Below are 19,292 nucleotides of genomic sequence, written 5' to 3'. Positions count from 1 at the left end.
GGCTTCTCATTGCGGTGGCTTCTCTTGTGGAGCAGGGGCTCTAGGTGAATGGGCTTCAGTAATTGTGGCATGCGGGCTCAGTAGTTGTGGCTTGTGGGCTCTATAGCACAGGCTCAGTAGTTGTGGCACATGGGCTTAGTTGCTCCACGGCATGTGGGATCTTCCTGGACCAGGGCTCCAACCCGTGTCCTCCACATTGGCAGGTGGATTCTTAACCAGTGTGCCACCAGGGAAGTCCCTAGATATTATATTGATTTGACCTTAACTCCACCAATGTTAGTAAAACCTGAAGCCGTTTCTTTCAGGTAGTTGTTTAATCGTATTACTCTGCAACCCCACTAGGTTAATTCTCTGGTATATTTTTATCTTATTTTGTCTTCGCAACTTGAGATTTGTTTGGTGATGTCTTTCTTCACTTATAGAAAGTTTGTGGCCATTTTCTCTTCAAATATTTCTTCTGTTCAGTCTCTCTATCCTCTCCTGGGACTCCAAATACATGTATGTTACACCATTTGAAATTGTCCCATAGAACTCAGGCATGCTATTTTACCTCTCCCCCTCTTTTTTTCTCTTTTAGTTTGAATATTTTCTTTTGATTTGTTTCTGAGTTTACCAGTCTTTTCTTTGTTGTTAAGTCCATCTAATTAATTCTTCATTTCTGATATATTTTTCCTTTCTAATATTTCTTTTTCATTCTTTAAATAATTTGTACTACTCTGCTGTAATCCTCCTCTGCTTCATGTATATCATCTACCTCTTGTGCTAAATTTAGCATTTTCATGCTAATTACTTTAAAATTCCTATTTGACAATTTCAGCATTTGGGCCATCTCTGTGTCTGCTTATTTTGACTGTTTCTAATACCATGGGCCACATTCTCTTGTTTGTCTTATAATCTTTGATTATATGCCAGACAACTTATATAAAAGAAGAGTAGATACTGAAGTTTACTTATTATTTACTTAATATTTGCCTCCAAAATGCCCTGTATTCTGTCAGGCCGTTAAATTGAGAAAGTTTGATTTATAAGTAAAATGGGTCCGTGCTTTGTTGCAGCTTTAATTTGATTCGATTCACCACTACATTGAAATACTTTGGGGCAGAATTATAACTTTCTCTTTAGCAGGATTTGGGATCTGAGCATTGACTTGATTCCAGAGATTTGTTCTGCAGCCTAGCTGCCAGCTTTTTAGGTTGCTGGGAAGTTTCTTTGTTCTCTAGTCCTGCTTTCTGTGTCTCATGAGATCTCTGTCTTGCTTCCATTACCCCAGCCTCTGGAGGGCAGCTGTCTTACAGTCTGTAAAGGCCTGGAATGCCCTGGGGGGCTTTTTCTCAGCTCTCCTGATATGTCCTGAGTCACTGGTAGCTGAGAGCTTGGAGTGCTATGATGGATTTCTCCCTGCTCACCTCCCCGGTCTTTTTTAGGGGCAGGTGGCTGCCTTGTACTTCAGGGAGGCCCACGAACCTCACAGGGGATCTCTTTCAGCTCTTCTGCCATGTCCCCAGCTTTCACTGTGCTAGCTGTGCCTTTAGTGAAGACCCATGGAAAAGATTTGGTGGGTGGGTACAGACTTGTTCACGGGCCCAGCCGCTCCGCGGCATGTGGGATCTTCCCAGACCGGGGCACGAACCCCTGTCCCCTGCATCGGCAGGCGGACTCTCAACCACTGCGCCACCAGGGAAGCCCTTATAATTCTTAATCTAGTGTTTTAGACCACTCAGACTTGCCTCTATCACTTCTCAGAATTGTAATCTGTCATGCTAGCCTACATGTGACTGTTAAAAGTCTGGCTTATTTCTCCTTATTCCTGTCTACAGTGCATTCCTCCTCCTCCTGCTGTATCAGGGTTGAGAGTAGTGATGGGACTGCTTCTCCTGTGAAGGGTTTATCACTTTCTGGAATTTAATTTATTTGGTTTTTTTATGTCCTTTACTCTCTGATGTCTTAAAACTATTTTTTTTAGCTTATTTAGATTGTTTTTTATTGTTGGCATGAGAGTGACAGTCTCTTGCCACTTTGTATATCCTAGTAAGAGAAAAACCCTCTATTACATATTTATCACCTTTGTTTTAAAATAGCCTGCAAATGATGAAATATTTAAAACTCTACCAAAGTATAGATAGGGAAAAGTAAATCTGGGCTTCCCTGGTGGTGCAGTGGTAAAGAATCTGCCTGCCAGTGCAGGGGACATGGGTTCGAGCCCTGGTCCGGCAAGATCCCACATGTCACGGAGCAGCTAAGCCCATGCGCCACAACTACTAAGCCTGTGCTCTAGAGCCCACAGGCCACAACAACGGAGCCCATGTGCCACAACTACTGAAGCCTGCACGCCTAGAGCCCACGCACCACAACGAAGAGTAGCCCCCGCTCGCCGCAACTAGAGAAAGCCCGCGCACAGCAAAAAAGACCCAACGCAGCCAAAAATAAATAAATTTATATTAAAAAAAAAAAGGTAAATCTGCTTTCCATCATTGGCTCTTCCCAGCCCTCCCTTTTTAGTTATTGACTTAGTAGTTTCTTACCTCTATCACCTCAGTCTCCTAAGGTTTCTCTTCCTTTCCAAGTCAGACCCTTCCAACTATGCTTCTGATTCTCTTTTTCAACACTACCCAGTATCTGAGCTAGTATTTATCTCCTGTCTCTTGTGCCTTTCAGTCTATGTGCCCTGAATCCTTCTCTTCAACCTACCACATGTTGAAATCCTTTCCCATTTTAAACAGCCATTCCTGACACCTCCTCCTGTCTACCTAGTTCTTTTTACTGTCAAAGAATATGCCCTTTTTACTTCTAATTCCTTACTTTTTCAGTTTTCTATACTTATGTAAATCACTAATGAGGGTCTGGGGGTGGGGAATGAGGAGTGACTGTTAATGGGTAGAGTTACTTTGGGGGGTGATGAGAATGTTCTGAAATCTGGTAGTGGTCACACAATTCTGAATATACCAAAAACAACTAAATTGTATGCTTTAAGTGGATGAAGTTATAATAAGTTAATTAGATCTCAGTAAAGTTATTAAAATAATCACAAATGAGGTCTTAAATCTAGAGTTTTTTCAGTCCTCATCCTGTGTCATCTCTGTAGTTTCTGACAATAGTGACATCTCCATTTTAGGACATCCTATTTCCTTATTTCTGTTACCAGTCTTTATACTTATCTGTTGTTTTCCTTTGACCTTTTGTTTCCTAGTTAAGTATTTGTGGCCCTCATGATTTCTTTTCTTCTCTCTTTGCTCTATACATTATCCCAGTTCAGTCTCTACTTTTATGACTTTATTCAGTTCTTTAGTTTTGCATAGATAAGAAGGTTCCTCTCTAGCCAAATCGCTCTGTTGAGCCCAAGGCCAGTATTTTATTTATTTATTTATTTATTTATTTATTTATTCATTCATTCATTCATTCATTCATTCCAGTACGCAGGCCTCTCACTGTTGTGGCCTCTCCCGTTGCGGAGCACAGGCTCCGGACACACAGGCTCAGCGGCCATGGCTCACGGGCCCAGCCGCTCCGTGGCATGTGGGATCTTCCCGGACCGGGGCATGAACCCGTGTCCCCTGCATCGGCAGGCGGACTCTCAATCACTGAGCCACCAAGGCCAGTATCTTAAATTAGCAAGTAGAGATGAACTGTATTTCCCACAAGTACTTAAAATGGTAATGTGTTTCAGTCTGTCTAAAAAACATGTGGCTCTGAAGAACTGTTCTGAAAATATATACACATGATTTTCTTCCCTCAGAGAATGAAATTAATGGTTTATTATTTGGCACATTTAAGATGATTTCTGAGTACTTTAAATGAAAATGAATGCAACAAGAGTGGATTAAAAATCTGTTGTATCTCTTAGGTTAAAATATTAATTTTGAGTCTATTTTTGTGTACTCTTGAGTATGTTACAGAATACCGAAGACACTCCACAGTGAAGAACTGCTTCCTCCTTGTTCCAGGACTATTCTGGGTGCTTGGGGATACAAGGGTGAACCCAACAGATAAATCCCAGCTTCATGAATTTTATAGTCTAGTGGGGAAACATAGACAATAAAATAAATAAGTAAAATATACAGTATTTTGGATGGTGCTGCATGCTAAGAAGAAAATAAGTAAAGTGCATAGGCAGTTGAGTCAGAGAAAGTTGTGGTTATAACTAGGTTATCAGGGAGGACTTTACTCATATGTTACCTTCTCAATAAAGACTTGAAGGAGGCGAGAAAGCGAGTCATTCAGCTATCCAGGGGAAGAACAGTCCAGTCAGAGAAAACAGAAGAGCAAAGCCTCTGAGTGAGAAACATGATGTATTTGAGGAACAAGGCGGCTCGTGTGACAGTAGCAGAGAGGAGAGTTATAGGAGAGAAGAAATAGGGGACCAGATATTAGAGTGCCTCGTGGACTATTGTAAAGATTTTATCTTTTCTCTGAGATAGGAGCTGTTGCAAGTTCTGAGCATAGGGGTGAGATGATCTTTTTCAATATCACTCTGGCTGCTGTGTTGAGAATAGTGTGAAGGGGCAGGATGGAGGGGTGCTGGAGACAGATTGAGAGGCTATTTCACTAATCCAGGCAAGAGATGATGGTTGGTCTAGGATGGTAGCAGGAATACAATGAAGAAATGCTCAAATTCAGAAATATTTGAAGGTAACGCCTTTAAGATTTTATGTACATATCCGTAACTATCTCATAGAGCAGGGGTGCCCAACCCCCAGGCCGCGGACTAGTACCGGTCCGTGGCCTGTTAAGAACCGGGCTGCACAGCAGGAGGTGAGTGGTGGGTGAGGGAGCGAAGCTTCATCTGCCGCTCCGCATTGCTCCCCGTCACTCCCCATCACTTGCATTACTGCCTGAACCATTCCCTACCCCCGCATCGCCCCACCCCTGTCCATGGAAAAATTGTCTTCCAGGAAAGTGGCCCCTGGTGCCAAAAAGGTTGGGGACCGCTGTCATAGAGCCACTACCAAACATTGCTGCCTTCCTGACAAGCTATAATTGAATTAAGATTTTCTAATTTAATTCAAATAAGAAGCAAAATAAATAAACTGGGTATACATACAATGGTGAGAGTGTGCAGTCATCTATCTCAGTGATAGGAATATCTTACTATTCATTTTTAAATGTTTTACTTGTGTTTTTAAATGCAGTGTATAATTTTTTACATAAATTGATCATGTTATGTGCAATGCCCATTAAGTGATTCACAGATGGTGAAAATTTGAAAAACCATATTTTATAGTTTGTTGTTTTCTTTTACAGTCTTAACGCTTTCCCCATATCCCTTAATGAGTTAGGGCAGTGTCCTTAATTTAGCCTATAGATTGGCAAATGACAAAGGACAGTATAGCTCTTGTATTTTTTTTACGGCATCACTAAAAAGTTGAACTCCTTGTGTTCACATAATTTGCCAGGTGTGGGTAAGAAAAAACCCCACATACTATTCGTAATGCAGATGTTCTTTATTTTTCACATACCATGTATAATACAGACATAAAAATGTATTTAAAATATGTGAGGAGTGGATTCTTTTTTATTTTGAAATAACACAGAAAAAAGTGCATAAATCGTATATGATTGTTTAACAAATAATTGTAAAACCAGCACTTGTTGTAACCAGTTGCAATGTTAGAAACTAGAATGTTGCTGGTATTCCAGAAGTCCCCAGTGTACTTCTCCTTTCATAAATCTCTCCTCCCTCCATGAGTAACCACTATCCTAACTTTTGATAATCCTTTCCTTTTCTTTGAAGTTATACCGTTATGTAAGCATTCTTAAACAATGTAGTTTAGTTTTTCATGTTTTTGAACTTTATGTGAATGGAATCATTGTATGTATTTTTGTCTCTCCATTTGCTTAACATTATGTTTCTAAGTTTTAGCCACTTTTTATGGTTCTAATTCGTTCATTGGCATTGATGTACAGAATTCCATTGAATGAACTATAATATAATAAATAAACATTTGGTCTTTGTCCCTGGTTCCTGTCATACAACTCCTAAAACTCTTGGAATCTCCAGACCATTGTCTTTTTGTATGCTAATAAGATGACTGTTGTCTGGGATCCCTAGATAGTTTCTGGATGAGGGCTGGTTGCCAGAAAGACCAAGGTGTGACTGCAGGTTTGGAACTTTGAACCCTACCCCCTGACCTCTGGGGAAGGGAGAGGAGCTAGAGATTGAGCTTATCAACGACCAGTGATTTAATCAGCCATACCTATGTAATAAAATCTCTGTAAAAACTCTTTTTTAAAAAAAACTTGTTTTATATTTGAATATAGCTGATGTTTTAAAAATATTTATTTAGCTGCGCCCTGTCTTAGTTGTGGCATGCAGGTTCTTTAGTTGTGGTATGTGAACTCTTAGTTGCCTCATGTGGGATCCTCGTTCCCTGACCAGGGATTGAACCCGGGCTCCCTGCATTGGGAGCGTGGAGTCTTAACCACTGGACCACCAGGGAAGTCCCTGGAATATAGCCGATTAACAATGATAGTTTCAGTGCACGGCAGAGCGACTCAACCATACGTATACATGTATCCATTCTCTCCCAAACTGCTCTCCCAGCCAGGCTGCCACATAACATTGAGCAGAGTTCCCTGTGCTATACAGTAGGTCCTTGTTGGTTATCCATTTTAAATACAGGAGAGTATACAGTTGATGCCAAACTCCCTAACTTTCCCTCCACCCTTCCCCCCGGTAACTATAAGTTTGTTCTCTAGGTCAGTGAGTCTGTTTCTGTTTTATAAATAAGTTCATTTGTATCATTTCTTTTTAGATTCCACATATAAGGATATCATGTGATATTTCTTTCTCTCTCTGACTTACTTCACTCAGTATGACAATTTCTAGGTCCATCCGTGTTACTGCAAATGGCATTATTTCATTCTTTTTAATCAATGACTAGTGTTTTAATCAACCATGCCTATATAATAAAATCTCTGTAAAAACTCTTAAATGATGGGTTTCAGGGAGCTTCCAGGTTAGTGAACACACTGGGGTGCTGGGAGGGTGGTACTTCAGAGAAGCCATGGAACCTCCGAGCATTTTCCCACCCCCAACTTTGCCTTATACATTTCTTCCATTGGTTGTTCCTGACTTGTTTACTCTATAATAAACTGGTAATGGTAAGTAAGCTATTTTCATGTGTTCTGTGAACCTTACTAGCGAATTATCAAACCTGAGGTGGAATCCTGGGAGCCCCTAATTTGAACCCAAGTTGGACAGAAGTGTGGGTAACCTGGGTATCCAGTACTTGAGACTGGCATCTGCAGTGAGAGCAGTCTTGCGGGACTGTGCCTGTTAACCTGTGGAGTCTGACATTAACTCTGGGTAGTGTCTGAATTGAATTGAATTGTGAACATCCATTTGGTGTCTGGGAGAGTTGGAGAACTGGTTGTTGGTGTGGAAAAACCCGTACATTTGGTGTCAGAAGTGGTGTGTGTACAAACAGACCATCAACGTATTCTCCTTCATCCGTGTTTGGACAGGTGAAGATTAGGGTTATTTCCTATTTGGGGTAATATGTGCAATGTTATTTGAAGGTTCTAATGTACATATTTTGTGCACATATGCATGAATTTCTCTAGGGTATATACAATGGAATGTAATTGCTGGGCCATAAATAAGGGTATCTTCAATTTTTCTATATATGATCCGTGTTTTCTTTCTTTTTTAAAAAAATATTTATTTATTCATTTTTGGCTGTGTTGGGCCTTCGTTTCTATGCGAGGGCTTTCTCTAGTTGTGGCAAGCAGGGGCCACTCTTCATCGTGGTGTGCGAGCCTCTCACTATCACGGCCTCTCTTGCTGTGGAGCACAGGCTCCATATGCGCAGGCTCAGTAGTTGTGGCTCATGGGCCTAGTCGCTCTGCTGCATGTGGGATCTTCCCAGACCAGGGCTCGAACCCGTGTCCCCTGCATTGGCAGGCAGACTCTCAACCACTGCGCCACCAGGGAAACCCCTCTTTCTTTTTTTAATATTTATTTATTTATTATTTTTGGCTGTGTCAAGTCTTAGTTGTGGTATGTGGGATCCTTTGTTGTGGCATGTGGGCTCTTCGTCGCGGCATGCGGGATTCTCTCTAGTTGTAGCAAGCTGGCTCCAGAACACATGGGTTCAGTAGTTGCAGCAAGCATGCTTAATTGCCCTGCGGCATGTGGGAATCTTAGTTCCCATACCAGGGATCGAACCTGCATCCCCTGAATTGGAAGGCGGATTCTTAATCACTGGACAACCAGGGAAGTCCCTGATCTGTGTTTTCTGAAACAGTTGTACCAACTTAGATTTTCCCATTGTTTCATATTCTTATCACTTAATATTATAAGATTTAATTTTTTCCCCAGGGTTATATGTGCGTTGTGGTATCTTACTGTGGTTTTTGTTTTTATTTTGTTTATTTTTATTTTTGGCTGCGTTGGGTCTTCGTTGCTGCACGTGGGCTTTCTCTAGTTGTGGCGAGTGGGGGCCACTCTTCGTTGCAGTGTGCTGGCTTCTCATTGCGGTGGCTTCTCTTGCTGTGGAGCACGGGCTATAGGAGTGCAGGCTTAGTAGTTGTGGCACGTGGGCTCAGTAGTTGTGGCTTGTGGGCTCTAGAGCACAGGCTCAGTAGTTGTGGTACACGGGCTTAGTTGCTCTGTGGCATGTGGGATCTTCCTGGACCAGGGCTCGAACCTGTCTCCTGCATTGGCAGGTGGACTCCTAACCACTGTGCCACCAGGGAAGCCCCAGACTTTTTTATTACATGTATTATTACTTGGTGGATTTCATGTGTTTGAATGTGTTAGTGTAAATATTGCTTTTTTGAAGACTGCTTTTTCTAACTATTCCTTGTGGGTATATGGAAATATAATTGATTTCTGTATCATATCCAGCAATCTTGCTGAACTCTGGCATGTAATTCTGTTAATTATCTGCATATTCTTTGGAGTTTTTACTTTATCTGTATGTAATGTTGTTTCTTCCTACGTGATCCTAGCTCTTATTTCTTTTTCTTGCATTTCTGTGCTGTCTAGGAGTCTATAAAATGTTGAATAAAAATGGTGGTGGGCATCCTGGTTTTTGTTCATAGAGGGAAAGCTTTAAAGGTTTTACAATTAATTGTGATTTTTGTTGATACCAAATAAGGAACTTCCCTTCTGTTCATAGTTGGCTAAGAATATCTGTTGAGGTGAATATATGCTTTTCCTAATTTAATTCTTTAATTATTGATGTGGTAAATTGCATTTTGTATTTACTAAGTTTGGTTTGCTGTTATTTTTATTTATTTTATTTTTTTGCGGTATGCGGGCCTCTCACTGTTGTGGCCTCTCCCATTGCGGAGCACAGGCTCCAGACGCGCAGGCCCAGCAGCCATGGCTCACGGGCCCAGTCGCTGTGCGGCATGTGGGATCCTCCCGGACCGGGGCACAAACCTGTGTCCCCTGCATCGGCAGGCGGACTCTCAACCACTGCGCCAGCAGGGAAGCCCGGTTTGCTGTTATTTTATTTAGAACTTTTTGTGTTTATGTTCATGAGTAAGATTGGTTTATAATTTTCTTGTGTCATCCTTGCCTGGTTTTGTTATCAAAGTTAGAGTAATTTTATAAAATGTTTGGGGAACATACCTTCTTGTCTGTTCTCTGGAAGGGTTTGTGAAAGGTTATTGTTTATTATATGAAGCCAGTGAAGACATCTGGCCTTGCAGTTTTCTTTGATGAAAAAATTTTTGGCAACTAATTCAATTTCTTTAATGGTTATAAGATTATTTAACTTTATATTTTCTATTTGAGTCAGTTTCAGTAAGTTACTGTCCTCTAGGAATTTGTCTACATTTTAAAATTTATTTGGTTAAACTTAATAATATCCTCGTTATCTTTCTAATGTCTGCTGCATGTGTTGGATGTCCCTTTTTTATTCTTGATATTGTTTTTTTAAAAAATAAATATATTTATTTATTTATTTTTGGTTGCATTGGGTCTTTGTTGCTGCGTGTGGGCTTTCTCTAGTTGCAGCGAGTACTCTTGAGGTGTGTAGGCTTCTCATTGCAGTGGCTTCTCTTGTTGCAGAGCACGGGCTCTAGGCGCACGAGCTTCAGTAGTTGTGGCACACGGGCTCAGTAGTTGTGGCACAGGGGCTTAGTTGCTCTGTGGCATGTGGGATCTTCCTGGACCAGGGCTCGAACCTGTGTCGCCTGCCTTGGCAGGTGGATTCTTAACCACTGTGACACCGGGGAAGTCCCTTGATATTGTTTATTCCTGTCTTATTTTCTTCTTGATCAGCATCACAAGATATCTTCTTAGTGTTTTCAAAAGAACCAACTTTCAGTTTTGTTGATCTTCTCTGTATGTTTTTGGTGTTTTGTTTTGCTTTGCTTTGCTTTGCTTTGGGGTTGTTGTTTGTTTTTTTTGTTTTTTTTTGTTTTTTTTGCTGCACCACATGGCTTACAGAATCTTAGTACCCCAAACTTGGGGCCTCCTGCAGTGGAAGCTTGGAGTCCTAACCACTGGACTGCCAGGGAATCCCTCTGTTGTATATATATATATATATATATATATATATATATATATATATATATATATATATATTTTATGCCACTTAATTTCTTCTGTGGTCTTTATTCCCTTTCTTCTACTTTTATTTTGGTGTTACTTTTCTACTTTCATGAGATGGATGCTTAGTTCATTAAGTTTTCAACCTTTCCAGTTTTCTAGCATCATTTAAAACTCTAAATTTTCCTTTATCTACTGTTGCATGTATCCAGCAAATTTTGGTATGATGAATATTTTTTTCCTTTATCTGTGTGTTTATTATCAGTTTAGTATAAAATTAGGTTTAGTATAACTTTTAAATTGCTATTGCCTCAACATGAGTAAAGGTAAGTGTTTTTACATCTTTTGTGAATTGCTTATACAAACTCTTTGTCCATCTTTCCATAGGGTTGTTTTCCTTTATGGGCTTTATGTTATATATTACTAAAATAAGTTCTTTCTCTGTGATATGAGTAGCAAATGTTTTTCCCCAGTTTGTTTTTTCATTGACATTTTTAATAGTCAAGTTATTTTTATTTTACTTTTCAGCACCTAGAACAGTGCCTGATTCATAATATACACCCAATGAATATTTACTGAGGAAATAAATATATTCAGTGGTGCTTGTTTGCCAAACAAAAGTTATTTTTTAAAATGTTTATGTACTTGAATTCTCTTATGGCTTCTAGGTTTTTGAATCACATTACAGCAGCCTTTTTTATGCTCGTGTTATGTAGGAATTCTCTGTTTCTTTGGTTTTATGATTCTTTTTTTAACAGTTAAATATTTAATCTCTTTGTAATTTATCCTGTGTGGTCGATTGTGAAACATTTCTCTATGAAATGTTAACAGTTTTCTAATTGTAAAAAGATTAATTGGAGGGACTTCCCTGGTGGTCCAGTGGCTAAGACTCTGCACTCCCAATGCAAGGGGCCCCGGGTTCAATCCCTGGTCAGAGAACTAGATCCCGCATGCCACAACTAAGAGTTTGCATGCCGCAACTAAAGATCCCATGTGCAACAACTAAAAGATCCCGCATGCCACAACTGAAGATCCCGCCTGCTGCAACGAAGGTCCTGCATGGTGCAGCTAAGACCTGGTGCAGCTAAGACCTGGTGCAGCTAAGACCTGGCACAGCCAAATAAATAAATGTTTTAAAAAGATTAATTGGAAGTTATGTACTTTAAAAATACAAAAGTTACAAGGGATGATAAGGCCTTTGTTAAAAGGTTGTATGTTATCTATGGGGCATAAAAAAATAAAAATTTTCTTCTGAAAGATAACTAATGGGCAATTGAGATATGTTATTGACTTGAGGGAAGGGGTAACTTTTGGTAAAATAAACTTTTCCTTACCATCCAGAAAGTAATGATGCTTGTTCACAGTGCTTTTTGTTTCTTTCCTCATAAAGTCTAACCTTGTGTTGTCCACTAGCCACCTTTGTGTTGAGCACTTGGTGTGTGGCTAGTCTAAGTTGAAATGTGGTTAGTGTAAAATATATACCAGATTTTGAAGACTTAGTATAAAAAAGTGAAAGTACAGTATCCCATTCATTTTTTTACATTAATTACCTCTTTATAATATTTTGGATATATTGGATTAAACAAAGTTTATTATTAAAATTAATTTCATCTGTTTCTATTAATGTAGCTGTAAAAAATTTTAATTTCTATGTGACTTGCATTCTATTTCTGTTCAACAATGCTGCTCTAACCTAATCTCATCCAAAACCTGGACATTCTTCTTTTTTGTCTTTTTGACAGATTTGTATAGTGCCTAAAAACAATGTACTTGATTATTATTATTATTATTATTTTGGTCATGTGAGTTCTTTCCCCCTCCATGAATCAATTAGAGATAGAATATGCTTTTCTAATGCAGTTTGTCTGTCTGTTTGTTTTTAAGCACAAGATGGAGCCCCGCTCTCCTATTTTTACTTTTCTGTTGCCACCTCTCTCCCTCCTAGTGTTCAAGATAATTTTCTCCCACTTCTTGTTTGTTTGTTTTTTTAGGTGTTTATTTGGCTGTGTTGGGTCTTAGTTGCAGCACATGAGATCTTCGTCGCGGCATTCAGGATCTTTCATTGTGGCATGTGGGCTCAGTAGTTGCAGTGCATGGGCTCTCTAGTTGTGGTGCATGGGCTCAGTAGTTGAGGTATGCGGGCTCTCTAGCTGTGGCAAGCGGGCTTTAGAGCACGCAGGCTTAGTTGCTCCGCGGCATGTGGGATCTTAGTTCCTCGACCAGATATGGAACCCTCATCCCCTGCACTGGAAGGTGGATTCTTAACCACTGGACCACCAGGGAAGTCCCACCACTAGTTTATTCTAAACTCAACCACGTGATTTTTCAGTTTTAGTTGAATTATTAATAAATGAGTTCTTTCAGTCTGTTTCAGAGTTTAGTCTCTCTGATAAAAAAAATGGTGTCTTAAGTTCTCTAGTCATTGATGCATTATGCATTAATTCAACAACTGTAGTATGAGTTTGAGAGTAGAGGGTAAATAAAATGAGAATTCATGCCTGCAATGAAATTATAAATTTGCTAGTCATCTGGTGATAATTAACTGATAAATTGATACATATTATAGCTAAATAGCAGTATTAACTACTTCATGATAGAATTAAAAGAAAATTTATTAATGCAGACAGAAATAACCCTAGGATTGAGGAAGAAAGTTGGTATTTATAAAGGATAAGATATGTCTAGACACTTATTGATTCCACATAACTGTTAACATAAAAATATATTGTAGTGAAGACACTTATTGATTCCACATAACTGTTAACATAAAAATATATTGTAGTGAATTAGCACTGCCTGGATTTGGGTCCTAATTTCACCACTTGCTAGCTGCTATGAGCTTGGGCAGATTATATGTTTATATACTAGAGATAATAATAGTAGCTACTTAATAGAATTTGTGAGGATTAAATTAGTTAAAATATTTTGCAATTTTTGAGAATATATGCAATTTTTGCAAATTTTTGCAAAATATATGCAATTTTTGGCATATAGTATCTATATATCTCCAAACACAGGTCTATGTATAGAGAGATGTAGATATTTTCTAGAGTTTTAACAAACATTTAACTGCAGTCTTCATAATTTTATTTTTAGTAGTGGCATAATATTCAATCCATGGAGGTATCATAATTTATTTTTCTTTGAGATTCATTTTCATTTTAAAGGAGAATATTGTTGAACCCAAATAATTGTTTTTCCATTTTCTTAGGTTCTTGAATTTTAAGATCAGAAAACATTTAGATGGGTAGCAGGACTGACGTGTTTTATTTTTGTCTGAGATTTAAATTTAAATTGTAAATTAATGTTAGAAGAAGCCAAGAGCTTTTAAATTAATTCACTTGGGTTTGCAAATGGTATCCAAAAGTTTAACTGAATAGTTTAATTGACCTCTTTTGAAGAATTTTAAAGCAGCTACAGCCTTGTGATCTGCTCTGAGTTCCTTTATGTTGGGAAATTTTTGGCAGATGGTATACAATCATCATTCAAAAACAAGTTATATTGTCTTTCCCTGCTTGAATTGGGTGAACATTAGCATGGAACATTTCATTTTGAATAAGCATGTTGGAAGTTATTTCCTGCTAAATGTTTGTCATCAAGTGAAGTTTTATTTTCAAAAATTAATGGAGCATGTCAGTGCAGCAGCCTTAGAAAAATAACTGAGGCACAGGGTTACTTCTGGACAACCGTTTAAGTCCTTTATTATTATCTGAGTATACATGCATAATAATCTTTTGGGGAACTAAGATACGGTATTTTTTTAAGGCCCAAAACTTTAAAATATGGTACTTAGCTGCTAACAGACAGCTGTTACTGGCTACTTAGAGTTGTATTTACTTTAGCATATACTACTTTGAGTTGGAACTAGGGATAGAGCAAGCAAATGTATTGGTGATGTATAAAAACATCACCAATATGTATAAAAACACCACAAATGAAATGACTCATTTCTCTTGTCATATATCCATACTCTTGTGCCATCTGAAATCCCTTCTCCAAGACTCCAATAGCCTTCATTCCCTCCTGTTAAAACACATGTTAATTAAATTAAGTTCCATATTTATTAAGCAAGGTGCTTTTAAATGTAGTGGGGAAGAAAAAAATGAACAAACTAGGCTTCCCTGCTTAAGAAGCTTATTCTAGTCTGTCTGGGTAGAGATTCTGTGTTAATCAAAATACTTTTGGTTATCATGGAAAAAAGTAATTTTAAACCGGCTTACGCAAGGAGAGGGATTTATTGGCTTACATAAATGAAAAGACTGGCCTTAGACATGGGTTGGATCCAGATGTTTAATGTAATAGCTAGAATTTATCTAATTTATCTTAGCTCTGCTTTCTTCTGGCTTGGGTTCATTCTCAGGTAATATCTCCTCAAGCGGTGGCAAAGATGGCCAAAACAGCTCCAGCCTTACATCCTATCAGCTTAGCAACCTCAATGGTAAACTTCTTTTCCAAATAGTTCCAGAAATTCTGTAGTTAGCTCTGGCCAGACTTGGATCTTCTGGAATTGGGGTAGGGTCGAGCGGGAGTAAGGATAGTCCAGCTTAATTCAAAGTAGATGAAACAAAAGAAAGACAAGTGGTGTCCAAAAGTTATAGATTCTACTACCAGAAGAAAGGATGCTGAGCATGCAAAAACAGCATACAAAGTAAAGATAAACATTTTTAGTTGAGCTAAAAAGATAAATTCTGGTAGGAGCTGCTTAAGCAAAGCCTCAGACAGGAGACTGTATTTTGAATTGGGCCCTGAAGGACAAGTAGAATTTTTCTAAGGCAGAGTAAGTAAAGAAAGGACTTTCTAGGTCACTCATTCAAGAAGTTTGGCAGTGAAAGGAGAAAATTAAATTGAAAGCTACTGGAGTCTAATGGGGAATGTTCAGATTTTTTTACCCTCAGTATGGAGAAAACTTGAGCATTTTTATGGTAGAGGAGCAGAAGCAAGTAAATGAGAAATGGATAATACAAAGGAGGCAGTCATTGATAAAGAAGGGGAATTCAGTAGGATTAAGGATATAAGTGGAGGGGGCATCCTTAGAAAGGAAAAGGGGCTATTCATTCTCTGAGGATGTGTGAAGGAAGGTAGTAGTGGTAACTGTGGAGGTTAAAACAGAAACTTTGTATTAAATATGTAAGTGGCTTCAGTTTTGTTTTCTAAAAGTAAGAAGAAAAGGTGTATCAGTTATCTATTCCATTCCAAAATGATTTTGTGGGTTAGCAGTTTGACTTGAACTCAAGCTGGGTGGTTTCTTCTGCTGGTCTTGCCTTGGGTCAGTCAGGTGGCTGTGGTCATCTCAACTGTGGACAGATGGTCTAAGATGGTGTCTGCACTCACATGCTTGGTGGTTGATGCTGGCTGTTGGCTGGATCTCTCTCTTTGTGCTCTCTCATCCTATGTGAGCATTTACATGGCAGTTGCTGCACTCAGGTAAGGAAGAGCTGAAGCAGCTGGGCCTCTTATGATAGGCTTAGAACTCTCACAGTGTCAATTCTTTCACATTCTGTTGGTCAGAGCAAGTCACAAGGCCGACTGAGATTGGAAGCTACAAATGAGATCAAGTAGAGAAATAGACTCCACCTCTTTATGGGAGGAACAACAAAGTTGCATTGCAGAGCGGCTGTATATACGGGAATGGGAAGAATCTGTACCCATTCCCCCCCACCCAACATTTTATTGTGAAAACTTTCAGTCATGAGGCCAAGCTGAAAGAATTTCAAAGTGAATACCCACATATCTACCACCTAGATTCTACTATTAACATTTTCCTATACTTGCTTTATCATTATTTATCCATGTATCATCCCTCTTATCAATTTATCTTATTTTTGATGCATTTCAAAATAAATTGTAGATGTTAGTACTTTTCTCTAAGTACTTCATGCATATTTAGCAAGTCAGTATTCAGTTTTTTCTTTTCACAAAACATTTATATACAGTGACGTGTACAGACTTTAAGTGTACATCATACCTAGTTTTGCAGCCTGCCAGGGAAGGGAAAAATTTGGAATAGCTTTTCAGTGAAATGCCTCAGAAACTCAACTGTCGTTGTATAAAAGAATTGCAGATGATGTCTTTCTTGACTGCCTTTCTTCATGTCATCACTAATAACTTTTTCATTTAGTATACCTCAACACTTAGGATTTTCATTTGTGTTACATTAATTTGAATTCACTTTGGACATTTCCCTACATACTTTCATTAAGCATTTATTGAGCACATATTGTAGATAAGCACTGTACTAGAAAAAGGATGTAAACAGGAGCTCTCTTGCTTTATATTCAAACTAGGTTTATCTCAAATCAGATCAGATTAACAGTAGATGCCATTTATTTAATGCTTATGCTTAAGACCAGTGATAGACACTTTTAGTTGCATTGTTTCATTTTTAATCCTTTGTAATTTAGGAAATAGATACTTTCTCGTATTTTAAAAGTTAGGAAACTAGGCATGTGGAAAAGTTATCACTTGCCCAAGACCTTACAGCATCATAAATAAAGGTGATATGACTCCAGAATCCACATTTAATCCCTGTATCATATTGATTAGAAGCAGGAAATATGCCCTCTGTTGCACAGTAGATAACTAACCCTTTAATTGGTCATTTTGCTTCATAGGGTAGTCTTGATCTGAATTAAGTGTTTATTTTAAATAGAGGACTATAAATGTTTATTAACTGATCATGAGAAAGTTTACTAAACTATCTTCTAGTTTATGAATAGATACTTTAGCAATTGGAAAAGGAGAAATTCTAGTATCATAACTATTGATTTAACTGCAGATAATTAGAATAGAAGTGTGATCAGAGCTATGTGACAGATTCAGCCATAATTTAACCTTTGAGTGCAGTATTACAGTTTCTTATAGCCTTAACACTTACATTATTCTAATCTATGTTACAGTATACATTTTTAAAATTTCTAGAATATTATAAGCCCTTAATTTTTTATATGATGATTTGATAAAATAATAGTTACTTGATTTTATTTACTAGGTGTTGAATACTTTTATTGCTAATTGGCTTTTGAGCAATTTTACAAATAGTAAAAGATTGAAACCATTTTGACTTGCTATTTGCATAACAGTAAACTGTGTCTGAACTCTTGAAAATTTGTGACTGGCACTTAAGCCATTTTATGCCAAGAATTCTGCCAGAAGTGCAACTGGTTAATGGCAGCCAGTGTGACAACTGAAGTGACAGCTTCTTGAGTTCATTTACTGTGTTAGCTTTCCTGTTAGGTCAGGAAATGGGATAAAGTCATGTATGTCTAAACATGTCTCTTAACCCAACAGTGTATAAGGTGTTTTAAAAGTGTTCCTTCACCAAGATTTTCCCTATTTCATTTCATTTCATGGTATGTTTGTAAGTGGCATTAAATCCTAAATCATATGTGGTAGGTTACAAACAAAACAAATTTGTGTTTTAAAAATCTAATCGAGTGTTATATTTATTTTTACGTGCAGGTCTTGATATTTTGGAAGCTACAAGAAAAAAAATAGATTGGAGAAGGTTTGGTCTTTTAAGTGGACATGGCTCAGATATCCAACAACAATGGGTTTAAGCAGTGTTCATCTTCACATCTGGAACCAACAAGAACAAAAGATGTAGGCAAAGAAGAAGCATTACAGATGGAAGCAGAGGCTTTAGCAAAACTGCAAAAGGATAGACGGGTGACCGATAACCAGAGAGGCTATGAGTGGTCAAGCAGCACCAGACAAAAAGCACAAGTTTATAGCAAACAGGATTATGATCTCATGGTGTTTCCTGAATCAGATACCCAAAAAAGAGCAGTAGATATTGATGTAGAAAAGCTTACCCAAGCTGAACTTGAGAAACTGTTGCTGGATGACAGTTTCGAGACTAGAAACACACCTGTATTGCCAGTTACTCCTGTTCTGAGCCCTTCATTTTCAGCACAGCTGTATCTTAGACCTGCTATTCAGAGAGGACAGTGGCCACCTGGATTATCTGGGCCTTCCAGTTACTCTTTACCTTCTGTTTACCAGTCAACTTACAGTAGTAAACAGACTGTATTCCAAAATGGCTTCAATCCAAGAATGCCTACTTTTCCATCCACAGAACCTATATATTTAAGACTTCCAGGACAGTCTCCATATTTTTCATATCCTTTAACACCCACCACACCCTTTCATCCACAAGGAAGCTTACCTATCTATCGTCCAGTAGTCAGTCCTGACATGGCAAAGCTGTTTGACAAAATAGCTAGTACATCAGAATTTTTAAAAAATGGAAAAGCAAGGACTGATTTGGAGATAACAAATTCAAAATCTACTATCAGCAATCTACAGGCGTCTCCAAAGTCTGAAGATATCAGTAAGTTTGACTGGTTAGACTTGGATCCTCTAAGTAAGCCTAAGGTGGACAGTGTAGAGGTATTGGACCATGAAGAAGAGAAAAATATACCAGGTTTGCTAGCAGACGATCCTTGGGATGCTGTTCTTCTTGAAGAGAGATCACCAGCAAGTTGTCACCTTGAAAGAAAGGTGAATGGAAAATCTCTTTCTGGGGCAACAGTAACAAGAAGCCAGTCTTTAAATATTCGAACAACTCAGCCTACAAAAGTCCAGGGCCAAATATCTCAGGTATAGTCTTTTCTTACTCACTTCTCAAACTTAGTGTAACAGAGAATTCATATTTGTGTACATAATTTATTTGGTAAAAGAAATATTTTTTATGTTGAATCTTGTTTTCTTAAGTATACTGTGAATGTTAGATTGTGTGGAAAAGGATTAAATGTGTTTAGGCAAATTGAAAAAAATTTTTTTTAATTAAAAA

General features: G+C 38.3%; 1 protein-coding gene across 1 annotated transcript in view; it reads left to right on the top strand.

Moving 5' to 3' along the window:
- The window catches only part of PIK3C2A (phosphatidylinositol-4-phosphate 3-kinase catalytic subunit type 2 alpha), a 106,724-nt gene that overhangs the window by 11,399 nt on the left and 76,033 nt on the right, over positions 1-19,292 (top strand). Inside the window, exon 2 of the mRNA XM_032641584.1 lies at positions 17,960-19,099. Within this exon, the coding sequence (XP_032497475.1) occupies positions 18,026-19,099 (1,074 nt within the window). The 5' untranslated portion in view covers positions 17,960-18,025. The remainder of the gene's footprint in view (positions 1-17,959; positions 19,100-19,292) is intronic.

The sequence above is a fragment of the Phocoena sinus genome, chromosome 8 (assembly GCF_008692025.1).
Source record: "Phocoena sinus isolate mPhoSin1 chromosome 8, mPhoSin1.pri, whole genome shotgun sequence".
In the NCBI taxonomy this organism is placed as follows: domain Eukaryota; kingdom Metazoa; phylum Chordata; class Mammalia; order Artiodactyla; family Phocoenidae; genus Phocoena; species Phocoena sinus.
This window is presented reverse-complemented; position numbering and strand designations above follow the sequence as displayed.